At 31.6% G+C, this 21590-nt stretch overlaps 1 protein-coding gene across 2 annotated transcripts in view; it reads left to right on the top strand.

The window, feature by feature from the left end:
- Positions 1-21590, top strand: part of LOC129801926 (E3 ubiquitin-protein ligase CBL-B-B) — a 105632-nt gene that overhangs the window by 50257 nt on the left and 33785 nt on the right. For both annotated transcript variants that reach the window (XR_008751743.1, XM_055847406.1), the window contains exons 3-7: positions 3016-3159; positions 15360-15476; positions 15662-15786; positions 18803-18924; positions 19044-19175. Coding sequence is in view for 1 of the 2 variants with exons in the window: in XM_055847406.1 (XP_055703381.1) it covers positions 3016-3159; positions 15360-15476; positions 15662-15786; positions 18803-18924; positions 19044-19175 (640 nt within the window). In the remaining variant the exon portion in view is untranslated. The remainder of the gene's footprint in view (positions 1-3015; positions 3160-15359; positions 15477-15661; positions 15787-18802; positions 18925-19043; positions 19176-21590) is intronic.

Genomic DNA, 21590 nt, shown 5'->3' with positions numbered 1-21590 from the left:
ATCCATTGAAAAATATGCTCGATGTGCAGTGCTTTAGTTTTTTGCTATTTTAGTCACTCATTTTAAATTTTGCAGTGCTTTTTTGAGAATTATTTACATTTTCGATACCTTCTTTATAATTAAGAGTTGTGGTGAATGCCCAAAATAACTTCAATGAGTGAGAAAAAGAGGTGTTTTTTGGTGCCCCAGAAGGTGTTTATTGGTACCCCGGGTGGTTGGAAAAAAGCGAAAAATGCATGGTGATACAATTTTCCTTTTTACGGAAAATTGAATGGCTTTACACCATCATTGTATACATTAATATGCAGCCTATACCTAAGACTATAACATGGGGTAAGCAAAATTTTTCTAAAATTCACAGTTTTCTTAGAAAATTCAGTCAAAATCGCATCTTTCAAAAGTGTTTGGTGGTACCCCAGTTTCCCCTATGCTAAAATTTTATCGAAATCCCTTCATAAACACAAAAAATGAAGTCCGGGCAAGACATTTTTGGTTATAGCTCGAGTCAGGGAACATCGAGAAAGGAGTGTGACCCACCGTTGGAAAGGTCTCGACCTCAGCTACAATATACTAAAATTTAAAGAAAAAGCTTTGCCTAGTTTTCGAAATATTCGAGTGTCAAAACGTGTACATCCAAAATTTGGGCCCGATCTGACGAGGTCGGATTTCACCTAGGACCACAAAAGCTGAGATTGTAAAGAATCTCAGCTAAATTAAAGGGGTCATTTGCATTTGTCCCCTTATTCTCTATAACAGAAATAGGGTAAGTGTGCCAAATTTCGGCATAGTTGCATGTGAGCACCGAAGTTCTAAGTTTGAAATGCAATATTTTTAATTCATATTGATATTTTTTGTTACTTCCTTTTCTGGAAAGTTGTGTGGAACATTGAAAACTAGTTTATTATCTTTGTTTTCTTTAAATCACTTCCTAAAATATTGAACAATTAATAAAAAATATGGACATTGCTTTGGGTAATATTTCGGCCACTTTGTGTGAAATTTCGGCCACCTTTTTTCTGACCATATTTTGTGACGCAACGGATAGAAATATTCAAAACGTCAAACGAAACGAGTTTAATATTTAATTTAATACGTTTATATGACTCAAGCCCTGAGATCTTGCGTGTAATTTGTCCTAAAGACCTGAAGAGTAGCATCTCAAATTTACGCGCAGATTCCCGTAGCAATTTGCCCTTCCTGAACTCTTCCAATGACTTTTTCACATCATCTTTTTCATAGAAGCGATGGTTTTTTTCTCTGGACATTGTAGAATTCAGAAATTGAAAAAGAAAACATAAAATGAATAAGAAATTTAGGAAAGCAAAAGATGTTGCCGGAATATCCAACACTACCTCACCGGAGAGACGCTCACAAAGTATATACTTTTTTACGCGAAATACAGGATCCAGCTGGGAATTTATACCCGAAATTTAAAGATTGATTCACTATTAACATAAACAGAAACAATCTTTAATGAAAACTAATCAATTTTCATGAAAAACACCGAAGGAAAACCTTCTGCACTTTACCACAAATCACAGCACTGCTAGAGACACAATCGATCTGTCACAGCTTTTGTAAGACTCTTTCCACACTGAGTTTTTACAACGCAATTTAAATTCAAATTATACCTAAAATTTAACTGTCTTTGTGTTAATACATCCTAAAATGCATAAATATTTGAAAGCAAAATGAATTCATTGACTATTCGAAGATTACATACATAATATTAATTAATTTATTTGCATGGCCGAAATTACACTCAAAGTGGCCGAAATGTGGCACACTTACCCTAAGTCTTTTACACTGGTAAAAATAAAAGGATCAAATTGATCCAAATTTGATCCTTTTGCAAAGGATGAATTAAATTTTAAACTGAATGAACATTTATCATAAGAGAACATGTCAATTTGATCCATCCTTTACAAAAGGATCAAGTTTGGATCAATTTGATCCTTTTATTTTTGCCAGTGTAGGAATAGTTAAGAGCGATTCATGAAGAGGTTCAGCTACATTAGACCGTTCGTTTGTCGCCTCAAACACATGTTTATTTTTTTGAATTTGCACAAAAATGTATCGTCCAATTTTCTATTCATTATTGGATATATTTTTGGGGTTACCTGGGTATATCAGTGATGCAATAGACAAGACCGTTGAGTCTTGAGCGAATGAGATCTCTGCTCGATTCTCAAAGTTGTGAGTTCGAGTCTCGCAAGGTGTAAGCATCTGAATAATTAGTAAAAGACACTTTCACATCGGATAAGACGTAATAAAAATGCACAGAATAATCAACCACATCATAGGGAAGGCGTTCTTGAACGATCTAAATACGGACTTAGCAGATTCTTCCACCACGGGATTAACAACAATTATCATCTAAACATTAAATGGCCTTATATATTAAATCAGGTCAAGGCATTAGTGGATGCCACATGACTAAAAATTAGTCCCTTCTTTCGCTCACTCTGCAAAGTATTCTAGAAAATGACAAGTTTTAAAAAAATTGAGAATTGTAAATTATAAGAAGCTCGATACATTATTTGCAATATTATATTTTCTTAACAAGTAACTTTGAAACGATTTTAATTGTAATTAATTAGAAATTTATTGTTCTGACTTAATTTTTTTTTGTAATAGGGAAAGGTTTTCATGCTTTGCATACTGTGGACTGTTATCGCTGATCCAATCCATTTATTTTTACCAATGTCCGCGAATTAGTAACGTTGAAATTAATTCAAGATATCCTCCAAATAGCTCCAACTCATCCCTATTATTTTTAAAATGATAGATTGTCTCATGAAATGCTGAAGGAAAATGCTAAGAGGACGAATTAAAAAAAAGAGAGAGATTTCTTTTTCCCAGAATATTTCATTGAGAGAACAGTTCTCGGTGAGAAATTGTCTGCGCTTGAGATCACATGATTTACTACAATTTATCTTCAACCATTCCATCCAAATGTAGTTTTGTGTTCAAATGAGGAAAAAAAAATCTTCAATACATTTCTTTTCGTTCCAGACTGTTTCAACCGTGGAGTACACTGTTGAGAAATTGGCAAATTTTGGCTGTTACTCATCCCGGCTATGTTGCATTTCTAACATATGACGAGGTGAAGGCACGACTACAAAAGTATATTCATAAAGCGGGAAGTTATGTATTTAGGTGAGTTGTAGAAAATGAAACAAATTAAATATATTTAAATTTTGTTATCACCCTCTGTAACGTTTTGAGTAAAAGATGCGCGACATAAAATGCAAAAGTCCGTGAATTCCACATCAAGCATTCATTGTGCAATTTTTGCATTAAAAAAAAAACAAACCTCGGAAAAAAGTGCGTTTCCCAGCCATGCATAGAGTATTTTGCGCTTTTTTTGCTGCTGATGGCAGAACAATATAATAATAAAATGTGCGTGATGCACTGACTTACTGAGTGTAATTGAAACATTCATGAAACTTTAAAAATTTTTATATAAAACAATAGAAAAGAGGATGGAGGAATAATGATGAAGAATTGAGGAAAGATGATGTAATAGTATGCTCTCTTGGAGTTTTAGCCTGAAAATTGCCCTTGATTGTCGTGTGATAAACTTTAATGGATGTTTCCACCCAATTTAATACTTCTAATCTTCATATCATATTCACCTGAGTAGCATATTTGATGGGGATGAGACTTTGCGGAAAATATAATGAGATTTAACTGGGGTTATTTCACCTTTCAGAGAGCATTTTGGTGAAAGACCTATCATCATTAATATGATTGTGATTAAATGAGTGCCAATACCAAAGAATTATTATCTCAGTCTTATTTATTCAGCCATAAAAAAAATAATATTGAAGAAGAGTGAGGCTATTTTAGTTACAAATTTCCCCTTTAACTAATGGATATTAAAAGCTGAGTCCAGATAAAATGATGGTAGTTGAAATTCTTTACGGGCAGCTTCAAAAAGCGTTTACAATTAAAAATTCATGCAAATTTAATTGTGAGTTGAATTTTGGGGACAAAATATTGCATCAAACAAAATGATCACGACGGTTGAAATAAATAAAATTGATTCGAAGGGATACTTTATTATATTATATTACTCCGAGGTCTCCTGTCAATAATCTTAGCTATTGTAGCCTCATTTGGTCTTATCATTGATTTTTGTTTGCATCTGCAAAAAAATAATCACAACCTTTACCATTTCTGAATTTAATTTCAGTAGGTTTAAAGATGGTAGCTCTACTGATAGAAAGATCTTGAATTACCTATAGATATGATAATACTCGTCGAGATTCCATGATGAAAAAATTCATCGAGATCGATTAAGAAACACCGAAGATGAAAACTGGTCAATTTATAAATTGTTTATATCACTCGGATCAAGATACATCAAGGAAAATTGTTACTTATTGTTGAAGAGTTCTTGGACTTTGTTACAACATACCAGTAGGGGAATTCTGTAACTTTCTGGTAATGCCATATGCCAAACTTTTTTTTTCGAAAATCTTATTCTGGACATTTCCATTTCAGCTCACGTGGTATTGTCAGAAGTCACATATTTGATAATTCTGGCAATTCAAGTGACAATGAAATCTATTAAACAAATGAACCAAGATAGACTGTATTTCTAAAATATCATTAATTAAAGCGATTTTATTAAAAAATCAATAAACTTCATTTTCGAACTAGTTTTATGGTGTCTACACACTAGAAGCAATTTTCTTCAAAAATTGCTTTAAAAAAAAATTCTGACGTTTCTGCCTACAAGGATAGGGAAATTTTCTTTAAAAAAAATCATTTTTAAAGACATTGCTTCCAGTGTGTAGCGGCCTTTACATAAAAAAAAGTTCGATTGACATTGTCAGGTTCCGAACTCACGTGTAACAATGCCACAAAAATTGCAGAATTCCCCTACAGAATAGTCTACTTTTCGAAATATTGCGTTTCGAATTTGCGAAAATCGATTTTTCGATTTTAGCGCTCCTAACGGCAAGACTTTTCAATTCCTCCATTTATTACGAAATTCAGATAATTTGAAAGGGAGTTTTATACATTAAATAAAATATCCTCATCAACTCTTATCAGAGAAAAGTTTTTTTTTTAATCAATGGGTGTAATGCATAAAAAAGAAAAGACAAAGCCTCGCTGCTTTGCGCAGTGCTCGGATTTACAAGAAAGAGCTCTCCGTGTGTTATCTTTTCGCATGCTTTTTAAGTGCATACCGGTTTACTACCGCGATTAAATTGATTCTTAAATTTAAAAAAAAAAAACCGAAATGAAAATTGGGACAAGCACATTTTAGAATATTTTAGTATGACTAACAAGCATACGGACAAATAAAAAAGTAAATCCTAGAAAAATATATGCTTTACAAATACATTATTTATCAAAATAGGCGCTTCAAAGTTTAATTTAGGGTTCTTTTTATTTTTTTAATTTACGCTTCAAAATTAGGGCAGAATCACATTGACAATAAAATACTCGCCGTAGCCTCACTGTATTTCGTTAATTTACGCATTTTCATTGCAATTCTTTGTCTAAGGACGAAATTTTCGCCTTGAATACTTCCAAAGTATATTCGGAAATGAAAAAAAATCAAGGAGCCGTTTCCGAAATAAACCAAAATGCATTGTTTTTGGTGAAGAAGGAAAGAAGTGAGGGGTAAAGGAAAAAAGATTGTCCTAGATAATGTTCACTTATGGGGAGTCGTCGAAGACCAGCAATCGTTTAGCCTTTAGCCATAAGTTGAAAAAAGTTAACTGCTCTCTCTTCGAGTTCGAGCAGTGAAATACCAAAAATTGAGCTTCAATCAGAGATGTCTTCACCAATTTCATTAACAGTAGGGGAAAGTTCCCATGCTTTGAACGGTCCCAAGCTCCATAATGACTAAATTTTTCCTCTGTTCCTCAATAAATGTGATTCATCGCAACCATATTTTAAAAATTAGGAGAAGGTGTCCTGTTTTTAAAATATATTGGCGAGTCACATTTATTCAGAAAAATAGGAACAATTTAGTCATTATGAAACCCTAAATATTTTTAGGTATACCTAAATATATATATTTATTAGAATGGCTTACCCTTGATAGTTCTACATAACGTACATTTACAAGTTTCTTTTAAAGAACTAGCCCAGCATTAAAAACTAAGAATGTAAATATTCCTTCAAATGAGACGCTCAGAGCAGAATTAGATTGTTTTAATAGGAAAATGCATACAAAGGAGACCACTTCTGCTCTGAGCGTTTCAAATAATATAAGCTTTAGCTCAGTACCAGCTAAAATCCCGAAGGCTAAAAAACGTTCCGAAAAGTGCTAAAATCCTGAAGATATGAAATCCATTAATCTAGAATCTTGATCAGGCCAAAATCCCGTCCCGAATGAGTCAAAATCTCTAAAAACCGAAATTTCAAAAGGCAAAATACCGAATTGTCAAAATCCTGAAAGGAATGAAATTATACACAGAATAATGTGCAGAATAATTTCCCAAAACACAAAAAATTACCTTTGCTTCCCGCAAGCGTGGGCGCAATCGTGGGAATTCCTATAACATTTTTAAGAATTCTGTATCTTGGATTTCAGGATTTTGGCTTTCATAATCTTGGGTGGAACCCGCTTTAGTCATATCATTGACTTCTCTAATTCCTTATCAGGCAAATTTTTTATGGAAACTTTCCCTTAAGATTAAGTATAAAGAATAAGTGATCCATCACTGAGAAAAAAAGAGGGTGCGATTAATTGTTTCTCCTCATAATTTTAATACTTTTTAGGTGTAAAAATATATCAACATTTTTTAATGTTAATTTTACACCTTTTAAGGGTAAAATTAACATGAAAAGGGGTTACTTTAACCCCTAATACACCTAAAAAGGGTAATATTTACATCGATTTCGGATCAAAACTGCAGGGTAAAATTAACATTTCCGGAATATTATTTTAACTTTTTCGGATTTCTCTCACTGATTGTGCGGTTTGAGATCTATAATATTTAATCAGTAAAGGCAATTGGTCTAACAGATTCTGAAAAATTACTTCAATTGCTTGTATTTTAAAAATTCCAGATCTTTGTGAACTGGATTAAAACTAAATCAATAAAATAGCTTGTTCTTTAGTATTTCTTGACATTTAGGAATTAATTTAAACTCTAATCTGAAGCCCGTATAAGATACTAGGGGAGACAGGGGTAGAATTAGCCAGCAAATGAAGCTTTTTTTTCGCGCATGATTTGTGAAAAAATGATAAAGTTTGTCTAATGTTTTTATGTTTCATAAGTAGCATTAAGATATTGGCTGTATAAAACCGCATAGTTCAGAGCTCTCAAATCCTTGGCTTTTTCTAGAGAGGATAATGAAAAAAGTATGACACATTGGCTACACCTGCCCCGGCCTGGGTAGATTTAGTCACTTTCGGGGTGCTATTTGCCACCAGTTTTCCAGACGAAATTTTAAAACTGGAAATACCAAGTGTTATTTCACTTGATCCACTGAAGCCCACTGATACTAAATATGTAACTTAAACCTAATGAAACAGCCAACTAGTTGTTATTTTAGCCGACTTTTTTATGACATTTTTGTAATTGCGGCAAAATTGATGAAAATATCCTGAAAAAATCTATTTCACAAATTTTTCATCCGAATGGCAATATTGCTTGGAATATCAATAGTTCTCTTTCATCTAACAATTATCCATGTATTAGTGAAAAATCATTGATAGTTTTATCCGGCCACGGAAGAGTGGCTACAATTGCCCCGAGGGCTGTTTTAGTGTTTTTCATCTTATATAAAAAATTGGATAATTATTATCCAAGTGAAAAATATTTTTTAGTTAGGTTTATGAAACCAGAAACGAGGTAAAACTATGAAATCTTGACTACAAACTCAGAAAACCAAATGCTGGTCCAAAAACTGAAACATCAAAACTGCAGTTTTATACCCATTTTATAAAAATGCTTCTAAATTGTAGGATAACAGGATCAGACTTATAAATATTTCTGGGAATATGGGGATGTGTTCCTACTTTCATTAAAAAATACTTTGCTCAAGGTACATTTTAAGGGAACCGAGAAAAATCCACTGTCTACTTCTGCCCCTGGCTAATTGTACCCCGGTCTCCCCTACTTATTTTATTTATTTAGACAAGATCTTTAATTATCATACGTTTATCTCTTTCCTCATTCTTACCTAACCAACCTCCAAAATATCCAATGGGCAAATTAGCCCTTGCTAAAATAGCTCTACAATGCCCTGTATTTATTTTAGTCGAAAGCGATAAAAATTTTGCTGAGACTTCAATGGATTGATGAAATTAGAACTGTAGGAAATGATATGCAAATTCTCATAAAACAGTTAAAGTCACAGTCAGCAACATTTTGTGAATTGATGAAATTAAATTAATCATCAATTTCTCTCCAAGAGACACCAGCAAAAGCTTAAAAATTTGCATATTTGAGACATTTTGATTTAGTGCTGTCACATTTATAAAGCTCAAACTTAATTTTGAAAACAATTTGAAATTTTGTATGTGAAAAAATTTTTGAAATAAAAATTCATGGTAAATACTTAAATAAATAAATAACAACTTTAATTTTTTATCTGAATTATTCCTAAAAGCTTATAATTAAGGATTTTTTTTTTAATAAATTTAAGTAATCTCGATAGTTGATTATTTTTTTGTTTTTATCCCTGATATAAAATAGTGAAATACGAATGAAATTTATTTTCGCGTAAAGGCACTTTTGTCTCTTGTAGATGGCATTAAAAACTGTTCTCAAGTTTCAATTCTCAAAGTTTTAATCTAAAAGTTTTACCAAATTTAATTCTATATGTAGTTGAGAGTTTTCAAACAACTATTCCTCTTATTTAAATATATTAATTAATTTTGTGTATTATATTTCATAATATACGATTTGTAAGGTTGCATATTTTTATAAAGTTCATACACTACTCAGAGAAATCCGAAAAAGTTAAAATAACACTCCGGAAATGTTTATTTTACCCTGCAGTATTGATCCGAAATCGGTGTAAATATTACTCTTTTTAGGTGTATTAGGGGTTAAAGTTACCATTTTTCATGTTTATTTTACCCTTGAAAAGGTGTAAAATTAACATTAAAAATGTTGATATATTTTAACACTTAAAAACTGTTAAAGTTATGAGGAAAAAGAGTTAATCGAACCCCCGTTTTTTTCTCAGTGTAATACTATTAGGTTTCTAGTTATGGAACTTCTCAACTTAATATTCTTTTCTTCCAAAAAAAGCCAATGAAATCTACTGAGAAAGTCTATCAAAAGTTGTTATGAAAATTTATGGTATTATTTCACCCGTTTTACCTTAATATTCATATTTAATATCCATCCAAACAGCTTTGAATGTCATTAAAGCAAAACGTTTGATGAGTCCTTAATATATCTCTAGACAATTTATGCTATCAGTATAAATGTCGGGAGATATTTTTAAAATTGATAAAACATTTTCATGATATGTTCCACCTACATAGAAAATAAGAAATGGTCCCATAAACAGTTGATTATTTTGCTTTATTGCACCTTTTTTCCTTCTACACGCATTTTTTTCTCGTATCATATTCCCGTATCATGTGCATTCTCTTTATTGTACATTTTGTGAGAGACAGAGAAAAACGGATATCACATTATGTAATTTAATCGATAAATATAACCCACTATTACTTTTTTTCATCGTATTTCGAATTAAAAAAAAAGCTGAGTGGCTTTCATTCATAAATATCTCTGGTGTATAAACGGTGGAAACCTTTTCTCAATGAAATGTTGATGCTGGATGGAAGGAACGATGAACCCACGCAGAGTGTCTATTTGGTTGTCAACTCTATCCATTGATTTGGAATATTTTTTGAAATTTATATTTTGAGTGGTTTTGTTGTTTTTTTTTTTCATTCATATTGGTTGGGAAGAAGCAAATGATGCCACAGTGAAATTACTCACGTACACAGAAAAACAAATATTGTTATTGGAGGCCCACCAGTATTTTCTATATTTAAAAATTTTATATGATAATGGAATGTGCAACATATTGACCGCATTTGTTCTTAGACGTGATATGGTAATGCCCAGCGCACAATAACTTTTGTTTGTAAACATGTTTTCAAGATTTCCTATGAGAGAGAGCGAGATGATTAAATCTAGATCTCACTCACTCTCACTGAAATGTCAAAAATATGTTTACAAAACAAAAGTTATTGTGCGTTGGGCATAACATACAAATTTGAAATGTTATTGAGGATAAATTTTGTATGGATTGTTTTGATAATGTGCTTGATAAAATGCAGATATTTTTTTTTCTAGCACAAAACATATCTCTGTCGATGTATAAAATTGTTTTCTTTCTGTGAAATTTTTATGTGAAAAATGCTTTTTTATATGGCGATGAGAGTTGATTGTTCGTTACGATTTTTATGGTGTCATATTTCAGACAAATATTTGATAAAGAATTTATGCAAAAATTCTTTATGTTTGAATAGAGAAAACATTAAACTTTCGCTCTGATGGGATTTTTGAGTAGTTTTCTGTCTGAGTTTATTGATTTGCTTGATTTGCTTAGGAAGAAGCGGGAGAGCCATAATGTACACACGGTCTTTAACCTTTAAATGTCAATTATTTGATTTCACATTGAAGTTAAATATCTAAAAAACGATATTAAATTTTCAATATATATTCATGGTTTGTTTATAAATTATTTTACTAATTTTCTCCAATTCTAAATTTAACTTCAATACTCTTTGGAATGGTCTTATATAAATTTAAATAGGAATTGCAATTTATACAGAAAAGTTTTGAGCAGATCATTTTTTGCGATTTTAAATATCTGTGTAGTTAATTATTACTTTAAAAATATTTAGTTAAATATTTGAAATATTCATTCATAGAGTTATTTTTCTTTAAAAAAAATTTGAGGCATTGAGACAAAGCCTTAAAAGAAATTAGGCAACTTAGAATAAAATCAATTTTTTAAGTAAAACTATTCAAATAATAAATATTTTTGATTATTATGTTTTTAGACCACTAACTTAAACTTCAAAGCTAAATTCTTATCTAAAATGGCTCTCTCCTAATTTTAATTTCTTTAAAATTTTTGTTGTTATTTTAAGATTATATTGTTATTATTTTGACCAGGAAAAATTTATGAAATCAAAGTTTCTATCACACTCTTAAACTATTGCATATAATAATCTATTACACTCTTGCACAACAAATTCAATTTTGATTCGAAAGCAAAAGAATAGGATAGATATATCCAATTTTGAATCTATGATTTTTTTTAATCTTAAAAATATGCCGGAGTCATGAAAAAAGAAAAACGACAAATCGTAAATTTAGAAAGAAAATAAAATTACACAAAAGTGATTTTGAGGTGAGGATTTTTATGTTCTGTATCTCTGCTTGTCGTTAAAATATTAGTAAATATATTTTTAGTTTATCCCGATTTTTATTGTGTTTAATATTACCACTCGAAACTCTACAGACAGAGGGGCAATAGGGGAGACTGGGGAAAAATTTGTCAAATCTAAAATTTTGAAATTTAATCTCTCCCTAGAGGAAAATTTCGTTCAGTTCAATTCGCTCTTCGGCCTTTTGTAAGCCGGCGAAGAGAATTTTCTTGATAAAAACAGTTTTTAGTATTCTAAAGCTCAATTTTCGTTTGAACCTCAATGTCGAGGTTAAAAACAATCTGAGAGAAAAGTTGCACATGGACGAAAATGTATCTAATAAAATTCTCTGTCAAACCCACAAAACAGATTGTTAGGGACAGTCCTAGTTTTCGAGATATTTTTGATTAAAGTTGCTAAAAAGTTCGATTTTCCATGTTTTCTGACATGTGAGACTACAGCGCCCCTGGTGTCAGTGACACGAACTCCATCTGTCCAAAGGATGTGAAGTAGAACAAATGTTCCCATATTAAGAAATAAATTGGTTCAGTAGAATCGGAGATATAGGTACCCAAGTGTCAAAAAACGACAAAAAAAACGGTTTTGCCTAGATTCCAGGCGCAAAAACAAAATGAAATCAAAATGATAAGTATTTTCGTAGCAATACAAAAAATAGCATGAGAACCCAGGGACAAAAAAAGTTTAAAATTGTTACACAGTGTTATATTACTCCTGGAGTGTATTTTGGGCAATATTTCGAGTGATTTATAACCTGTTCAAATCGGTTGTGAATCGGTTATGAACCGCAGAGCATTTTTTCCGCAAATCAGTTCTCTTACTCTTGAAACTATTTTGGGTGATCCTTTGAATGATGATATTATCATGAATCACCTGAAATTGGTTGGGAACTGGTAAACAGTAAATGATCCAAAGGTACTTTTGCAGTATAGGATCTAGATCACGATTTAAAGAATTTCACAAAGCCTGGGACCCTTTGCCAACCCTGTTTTCAATTCGGGATATTTTTTAGAGGGTACCTAAATGTACGTTTCGTCTTTATACGAAAATACCGTTGAATCACTCCTAATAACGGTTTTTCAAGGTCAAAAGTTAGAAAAACAGGCAGCGTAATTTTCAACCGAATAGGGTTATTTTTGGCTTCGTTGGAAAGGTCTTGGAATTTCAGATAAATCTGAATCGGCTATGAACCGGTTTTGAACCAATAAATAATTTTTGTCCGAAAATCATTCACATTACTGCCAAGCTTTATTTCCGGCGACCTTTAAGTTAAGTTATTTATAAATCATTTAGTCGTATTCAATGTACTATTGTTTGAGGTATAACATCTAAGTCACGAACTCGAGCATTCGGCAAAACATAGGACACTTTTTCACCTTTTTTATTTTGTTAACTAAATTATTATTATAAATATTTGTGCTTGTCAAGCTTTATAATTAACCCATTCCTTGCTATGGTATTACACATCATACGCAAATTGAGTGATTTTATATGATTTATTCCTGGGCACTTGTTATCCGAATTGCTGTCGGGAATGAATTTTTAGTAACTTTAGTTCTTCAATTACTTGAGAAAAATAGTCCGACAGAGATGAAATTACATTTTATTTTTCTTGCCTCGCGGAAGATCATGCAAAATTTTACTCAAAATGGCGGACGGAAAATTCGACATCCCGTTGCATTTGTTAAAATTGGCCTTCATGCTCTTTCCTGTTTTGAATTCTATATTGCCAATTTTTTTTCTTGGATACTTAATCTAAATCAATAGATTTTGAAATAAATTAATGTAAAGAATTTAAATTTAGTGACCGTTAACCCTTTAAGGATGAGACACTTTTTACGGACTGAAAATCAGGAATAAAAATGAAACTGGTAAACATAATCAATGATAAGTCTTACATCTGACCTTGGAAAGTCCAACAGAGTCTGATTCGGTATATTTTTTGCATGTATAAACGATAGAGACATAAATAACTAGTCCAAAAATTTAAGTAATTTTTTTAACAATACCAATGGATTTTTTTCGTTCTGATGAAAAAATATTGCAGTTTTCATTCCCAGAAGGGTTTTGCTTAAAAAAAATTGGAAGTATAAAAAGTAAATAAAATCAATTATAAATTTAAGAATTTTAAAATAGTAATTTTTTAGCTTAAATATTTACTATACGATAGTAAATAGCTAAAAGAGACTTGTAAACAATATTTTACTAGATTCCTTCAACCTTCTACTTTGCAATTATGTACAAACATTAGAAAAAAAAATAACTTCAGGACACCGGTGTTCCAATCGTCCTTAAAGAGTTAAGACGCGTGTTTGACAACGGCTCCCCGCGCCTCCATAATAGATAAAATTTATTTCTTTTCAAAAAAAAATCATCTATTAATCTGTAAGAACCTAATTCCAAAATATGAACATTCTATTTCAAGTATTTCGGCATTGAATAAATGAGCAGTAAAAAGTTAAAATTGATCAGTAACAAAAAACTTTGAAACAGTGATATTTTCGTCCAAATCTTGACAAAGGGAAAATAAGGGGCTTTACACTTTATATGGAACTATTTTAAATATTAAATATATAAATTAGGTCCATTTTTGTAAAGATTTAAGGTTTTTACTGATCATAATTAGATATTTTACTGCTCATTTTTAATTTTTTGCTGCCCATTTAGAACTTTTTACTGATCGTTTGTTTTTTGCCAAGTATTTCTAGTACACTGACTGAATCGGTTAAGGCTTCATGATATTTTATGGTTATGATATATTTGGTAAAATGCTTTAATTCAACATATCAAAATTATCACTAGTAGAAAACTTGGTGAAATGTTGACAATGCTCTTTGTTTAGGGTGAAATTTCCATTTTATTAATTCAAACTGGGTACATATATGAGTATACTAATGAATTGTATAATGATTGCAATGCAATTTTCATGGTCATTTTGCATTAATAAGCGAATACGCATGATTATAAAGCAGACAAAGATGATATTACAAAATGCTGTATGTAAATCAATTGGTTGAATGTCATGGATAATTATGTATAACTTAATGAATTTGATGGGTTTTGCATGGATATGGCATTTTATTGTCATTCCATCTCTTACACATGGTTGGTGCTGATCAAGAGTATGAGGAATTGTGCTATTATAGCGCTCCGTATACCAAGTGTACCTTATTCATCCCGAAAATGTAAACGTGAAATTGGTCTGAAATTGTAGACGATAATTAGATTTATCCGTGAAAACCTGTGAAATAATTTTACTTATGTCTCTTACTCTCTCCCTCTCTATCGAATTATCCCTGTCTAAGTCAGTTGTAAAAGTAATTAAACGATGCTAAAGTCAATTTTATTCATTCTATTAGAAAATTAATTTTCATCTGGCATTTTAGGAAGTTAGAAGTGACTTTGTAAATCCCTTCATGCACATGAATTTTAGCATTGATCGGGGGAAAAGAGGTACAAAAAGTAAAAAATGAAAGAGTAGGATGTTACTGATTTTGATGTGGGTGAAAATATGGAAATAGACCATTTTTTTTTCAGCAATAAGAAAAATGTTGAGGAAAAGTCGAGGTCATGCTAAAAAAGAAATAGAAATATGTGTAATAAATTCAGGTGAAATTTTACGATTGACAAAACTGAAGTTGAAATATTAAAGAAAATAATATACATTTTTTTTTTGTATTTTTCTTGTTCCAATTTTGTAAAATATTCATCAATTGATGAAGTAAGGGAAATAATAAAACAAGCATTATAGAATATTGAATGATTTTCTCTCTTTCAACCGACTTTAACGACATAACAACGCCTACAACTTTGATAAATATTTGAAGAAGAATGAAGAATGTGTATATAACAATAAAAGTTGTCATCTTCTTTTTTTTTTTGGAAAGAAAGAGAAAATTTCTTTCCTCTTTTCTGATAGTAGACAAATATCTACCAATGTTCTTCTTTTGTATTTCTATGTTAGGTTATCGTGTACTCGATTGGGTCAGTGGGCGATAGGTTATGTGACGGCAGAAGGAGAAATTCTTCAAACTATACCTCAGAATAAATCCCTCTGTCAAGCACTTTTAGATGGACACAGGTGAGTGTGTGTGTAAAAATAATCTATATAATATCCTTGGATTTTCTCAGAAATTTTCCATCTGATACTTTTGTGAAAAGGAATTTATTTTTTTTTTACTAAAGTCACTTTCCAGTCTCAGCTAAAATTATTCCCAAGAGCACATCCTTCAACCTAAAGCAAAATCCTTGGATATTTATTTACAGGGAAGGATTCTACTTATATCCAGACGGACGGCTCACAAATCCGGATTTATCTTTCGCTGTGCAGAGTCCTATGGAGGATCATATAACTGTGACACAAGAACAATATGAACTTTATTGTGAGATGGGTAAATATTATTCTTTATTCAATTTATCTTTTTTAATTTAAATATGTTTGATAGCAGAAAATGAGTAGGAAGATTTTGATGGGAAAACTTGGGGAAACCTTAGAGGGTGACAGAATTGATTTTTTGTGGTAGGGCATTTTATAGATAAAGATGATAATTTTTTTAGGGAAAAAACAAAAAGAAGTGAATCACAAATGGTGATATATAAAAAGAATTATAAACTTCTTGAATTATCCCAGTAATCCTGAGGTAAAAAAACTTTGTGTTTTAAATTTAAAATTTAATATGAAAATTAAAGATTTTCTGTTCTGAATTGAAGCCAAATTCCGTTTTATATATTACGAGTTCACGTAATAATTTTCATTATTTTTGAAAGTTTAAAGATCCATCTATCGATTTTTAAAATTAAAGGAAATTTAGAGAAGTTTAAAATTTCCATTTTATCTTCGTTACGCTTCGATACGCTTCGATACGCTTAAAAGCTTAAAGAGTTGACCCTTAAAAAACGATTGAGTCACCGTGACTCAAAAAAAATTCCTACGACCATCTAAAGTTACGTTTTGGCCTTAAAAAAATGTAAAAAAAAATACTTCTTATGATCCCAAATTTTTTACCATCTCGTTCTTAAGAAGAAAGTAAAAGGGCTGCATTAGAAAGCCAAAACTTACCAGTTTTTCGCGATTTTCGTATGGGAATTTTTCTGCGCTCGTTACCGTTACACAATATAAGTTAGAATTGATGTATCCCTTGTGGGAATAACTCTACTCCTTCTAAAGAGGAATAAATATACTAGATTTCAGGCTAAATGCCTTTTCGCTTTATGAAAATTAGGCTGTGTTTGAGATCAATTTGTGATTTGGCTTCAAACAGCTCCATATAAAAAAAAAAATTGGCCTGGGATATTCGCCTATATTTCCGCCGGATGATTGATTCGCCGGTTATTCTGTGTTGTGTCCATTGAAATTCTTTGAAAAAACACTGGACTTCTTCTAGAAAACGCAAAAATCCCTAAACCCCAACGAAACCCAAAAATCATTAACACACTTGACCACTGAGCAAGACACGAAGTGTGTCAAAAGCTGTGTGGAAGAGTTGAGTTTTTGATCCTGAGTTGAATTGTGTTGCTGCATCCGGACGCAGATCCCCTCCATGCCTCACGCCAACGGTCCAACAAATGTTGGCTCAGCCTCGTTTCCTCGAAACATAGAGTTTTGTCCCTAAAGACTTTCCAGATTCTGAAGCCTATTGCTGCGTATTTGCTTGACGACATTTACCTATCGGTCGTGTTTATAATATAAAGATTTTGCTAAGGATCAGTTTTCCATTTCGGATTACCGATGCATTCAAGCCACATTTGGGCCCTTTATGCTTTTTCGTTCCTATTCTATCTTATCCCCCGATACAGTTAGCCGCTCCATATGACAGCTCTGTGTGCACCTAGTGTCGCTACTATATCACAGAAGCCCATCTCGGTGTGTGTTTGAATCAGTGACAGTGAATATTTTTATCGACTGAAGTACCACTTTCATGCCGAAACTCGGTCTCGTACCAGCCTCTATTGTCCATGCTTTTTACTTTTTTGCTAATGTGCATCACTGGTATTAATATTAATTTATTCACCAGACGAATTTAATTGTTGTTGAATTTTTTTGTTACTCTCCTTTCAGAAGGGTTTTTTAGAAACTTGGCAAGAGTTTATTGTCTTTGTTTTTACTAAAATTAGTCTTAATACGTTTAAAAATGAATTGATATGTAGAGGTGAATTTGACTCGAATTTTGGACAACTTGGTTATTGATTTGGACAACTTGGCTGTAAATTTGGATTGCTAATCCGCTTCAACAGGATGCCCATTGTTCTTCATTTCATGAATCAATCTTCCCAAGTCCTCTTAATGCTCATGTAAGGGAAACGTAGAATGTCACAAGAAGCCCGGAAACTTTCCACATCGTTCATTAAAGTAAGTTGACTTCGGTAATCCAAGTACACTCGGATTTGTGCATTCCCTGGCCTTTCCGGGAGCCTTTCAAGGCATTTCTCGCTACATCTCTTTCGTAGAGATGATGCTCCTTTGTTTCTCCAGGCATTTGTCCAACCTAGTCATCATAAAAGCTAAAACTTCACGAAATTTCCTGAGAAAAACACCTGTCCGCCTTTCAAGGCATTTCTCGCTACATCTCTTTCGTAGAGATGATGCTCCTTTGTTTCTCCAGGCATTTGTCCAACCTAGTCATCATAAAAGCTAAAACTTCACGAAATTTCCTGAGAAAAACACCTGTCCAAAATAAGAACCATCACCTCACTGGTGAATGTCTTAGAAAATTTTCCATTTTTACCCGAAAAATCTAATACACAAGGCAAATCTCACTTCAGGTCAAATGTACAAATCCCCATTAACGTGAATCAACACAATTTTCAATGAATATTCAATAATATCATTTAAAAAAGCGAAGAAACATTGTTAGAACTACACCACAGCTAAATAAGGCAGAAGTAAACACAAAGTTCTGTCATATTTCTCGTAAGCAATTGCTCACACTGAATTTTCAACAAAGCAATTTCAACTCAAATCATATTCAAAATTTAACGTATTTAGTGTTAAAATCTTCCAGAAAGAACAGATATTTAGATAGAATTCATTATTCATCAAATATTGGAATAAAAAACCATAATTTTAATCAATTTATTTTTAGTGTCCAATTTTAACCTCAAAGTGTCCAAAATTATGAGCCCTTACCCTATAACCCATAATAGAAGGAAATGTTTTTTTTCTGCAACAAAAATTTTTTTATCTCTAATCTATGATTAAGAAATTAAACAACTCTATAATTTCCCTTTCTTAATATGTACAAAAGAAATGAAAAGAATAGAAAATATCTCTCCCAGTTACGAATATACAATTTTCAAGAATTTATTTATAAGAATTTTTCTTGTGATTTAAGTAGAAGAACAATATTTGACTTCCCTTTTTTTGGGGGTTTCTTTTTTTTCTTTTTTCTCCCGTACATTCTGCTGCAGGAAGTACATTTCAACTGTGCAAAATTTGTGCGGAAAATGATAAAGATATTCGCATAGAGCCATGTGGACATTTGCTATGTACACCGTGTCTGAATTCGTGGCAAGTGGATTCGGAAGGACAGGTGAGTGTTAGGGATAGAGGGGACGAAAAAAAAGGAGGAAGAAGAATGAAGGTTGAATCCATGGGGAAAGTGGAATTTGTTATTTTACCTCTTGTGTCTTTTAATTTCACCCCCTGCAGGGATGTCCATTTTGTCGGGCGGAAATTAAGGGCACGGAGCAGATTGTGGTAGATGCCTTTGATCCACGGAAGCAACATAATAGAAATTCAGCAAATGGAAAACAACAAAATATCGACGATGACGACACTGAGGTACTTTAAGAAAAAGAAAGGCACATTGAGAGCAAGAAAATATTTGTTTTATTTAAATTGCATACAAAAAAAAAAGACTCACGTGAAATGTTCTTTCTTTTTTAATTATTTTGTTTCTTCATATTTTTTCTGTAATTTATACTAAAGATGAATGATAAAATGAAATGTGTTCTTATGTTATTTAGTTACTATAATTTTTTTTGTTTGTTTTTTTTTTAGAAGCAATTCTTCCATTCTCAATGCAACTTGCTAATTCTTTTTTTTTTATTAAGTCAGAACAAAGAAAAAGTGTTTTATCTTGCAATTTCTCATATTTTAATTTTATGCATTATTTATAAATATTGCTTCACATGTGAATATTTATTTTAGAACAATCACATTTTCTTAGAAGTTTCTTTCTGTCCTGTTTTTTTGACCACTAACTGTTGGCAAAGATTTTTATTTCTGTTGTGGAAATGTGAAAATATTTGTGGCAAAAAAATATCGCACGATTTTATTTCTATTTTGTTTTTTTTTTATTATGCATTTTCTCTTCTAATTATTATTTTGCAATTTGTATTATTTCACATACACTGTAATTATATTGAATCACTCATTAAAGCAACTCACACAGGCAATTAAATTAATTCATTTAACAGAATTTATTAAACACACAAATTTCGATAACTTGTGAAATGTTGGCATGCCTAACATCAATGAGTATTATGTTATGTATTTTTTCATTTGCACAATTTTGTAATACTTTTTGCCCTGATTTTTTAGCGCAAATATTACAATTTTTTTTGAAATTGTTGTAATAGATTCCGGTGTTAATCAGTTATTTGATCAAAAGGTTATTTTGAAATTTGAGGTTATGTAAGACCTAACCTAAAAAAAATACGGCATGTTTTCTTGGGCAAAAACCATAAAAATTTTAATTGTTTGCTTTGGCAATAATTTATCTATTTTTATTCTATATTATTTAAAAAAAAATTCGTTTTAGAAACTATGGAAGTACAACTTAAAAATGAACAGAACACAAACCTTTTAAATATTTCTGATAGTTTTTTGATTGGCGTTGATAAATCAATGTCTATCTAATCAAATTCAATGAATATCAATGTATTTTCGATTTGGGTTCTCTGCATTTGTTTATTTCCTCGATAGATTACATAAAAATTGCATTAGACTCTCGCTAATTCAAGTTTTTAATCGAAATATTTTTCATTTGGGCGATAATTCAATTTGAAAAAGACTTGTTGACAATTCGTCGGTTGCATTGACCATTGGCGTATCATCATTTGTTTAGCTTCTGAAATTTATTCCTTAAGAACCTTGGCGTCAATAGGATAAACTTTCAATGTTTTAGGTTATGTGAGACCTAACCCTCAAAATCTTAGACATTTTCTGTAGTGGAATTTCCTTATTCTACGATGTTGCAGAATTTTTTTTTTATTAATAACTTGACTAAAACAAAAAATTGATACTCAAAAATATTCTATAATTTGTAACCTCAAAACTTAAGAATATCCTATAAGGGATAGAAGGCATACTCGTGGTGAACGCGTCTTAAAATATTCAGTTGCCATGCAATTCTAACCTCAGAAATCCGCCATGAGTGCATGGTAAGCGTCGGACTATAAGACTCTTTTTCTCTGTTTTTGCCCCAAAAGACCAAAAATTTCACATGCAGTGGCTGATAATTACACTGGAAACCTTTGTCTGGAAATCGAAAACAATGCTGGAAATTCAAAAGAGATGAAAAATATCTATTACTTGCCAGAACGTGGCTTAACATGCAAAGTGGTGACACAAGATATGCATAAACAAATTGTTAATTTCTTTAAGCGAAACCAAGCTTATAATTGCCACTAAAAAAAACAGAAAATATGTAATTATTGCAATTAACCATTCGAACCCATTTTTCTGCGCATAACCTCAAAAATCGTAAGTCCATAAAAATACCAAAAAAACGACATTTTTAGACAAACGCATAGTTAGGGGAGACTGGGGCAAAAAGTCACAAATCGAAAAATTCAAAATTCATTATCTGCCAAGGTAAAAAAGATAGCGGCTCAATTTTTTTTTATAGATAGCCTCCATAGACCTTCTTCAATGTCGTAATTTTCGTAGAATTCGAACAAGGAATTTAGAAAATAAAAAAATATCGAAATTTTTAGCCCTATTTTTGAAATGTTTTCCTTGCAGAAGATAACAATTATTACCTACTTATTTTCCAAAATTGATGCATAGGTGAATATTTTCTAAATAATTTGGATTTTTTGAATACGAATCCGCTATCTATTTTAGAATTTCACAAAATTTCTTTTCTCCAGAAATCCTTTTATGAAAAATGGCCACTTGGGGTAAAAAGTAACAAACAAGCGAAGCAACTTCTGATGTCTCACGGCGAAAAGAAACGTCATTATCATGTCT

Source organism: Phlebotomus papatasi, chromosome 2 (assembly GCF_024763615.1).
Source record: "Phlebotomus papatasi isolate M1 chromosome 2, Ppap_2.1, whole genome shotgun sequence".
Lineage (NCBI taxonomy): Eukaryota > Metazoa > Arthropoda > Insecta > Diptera > Psychodidae > Phlebotomus > Phlebotomus papatasi.
The sequence above is the reverse complement of the archived record's forward strand: the minus strand, read 5'-3'. Positions and strand labels throughout refer to the sequence as shown.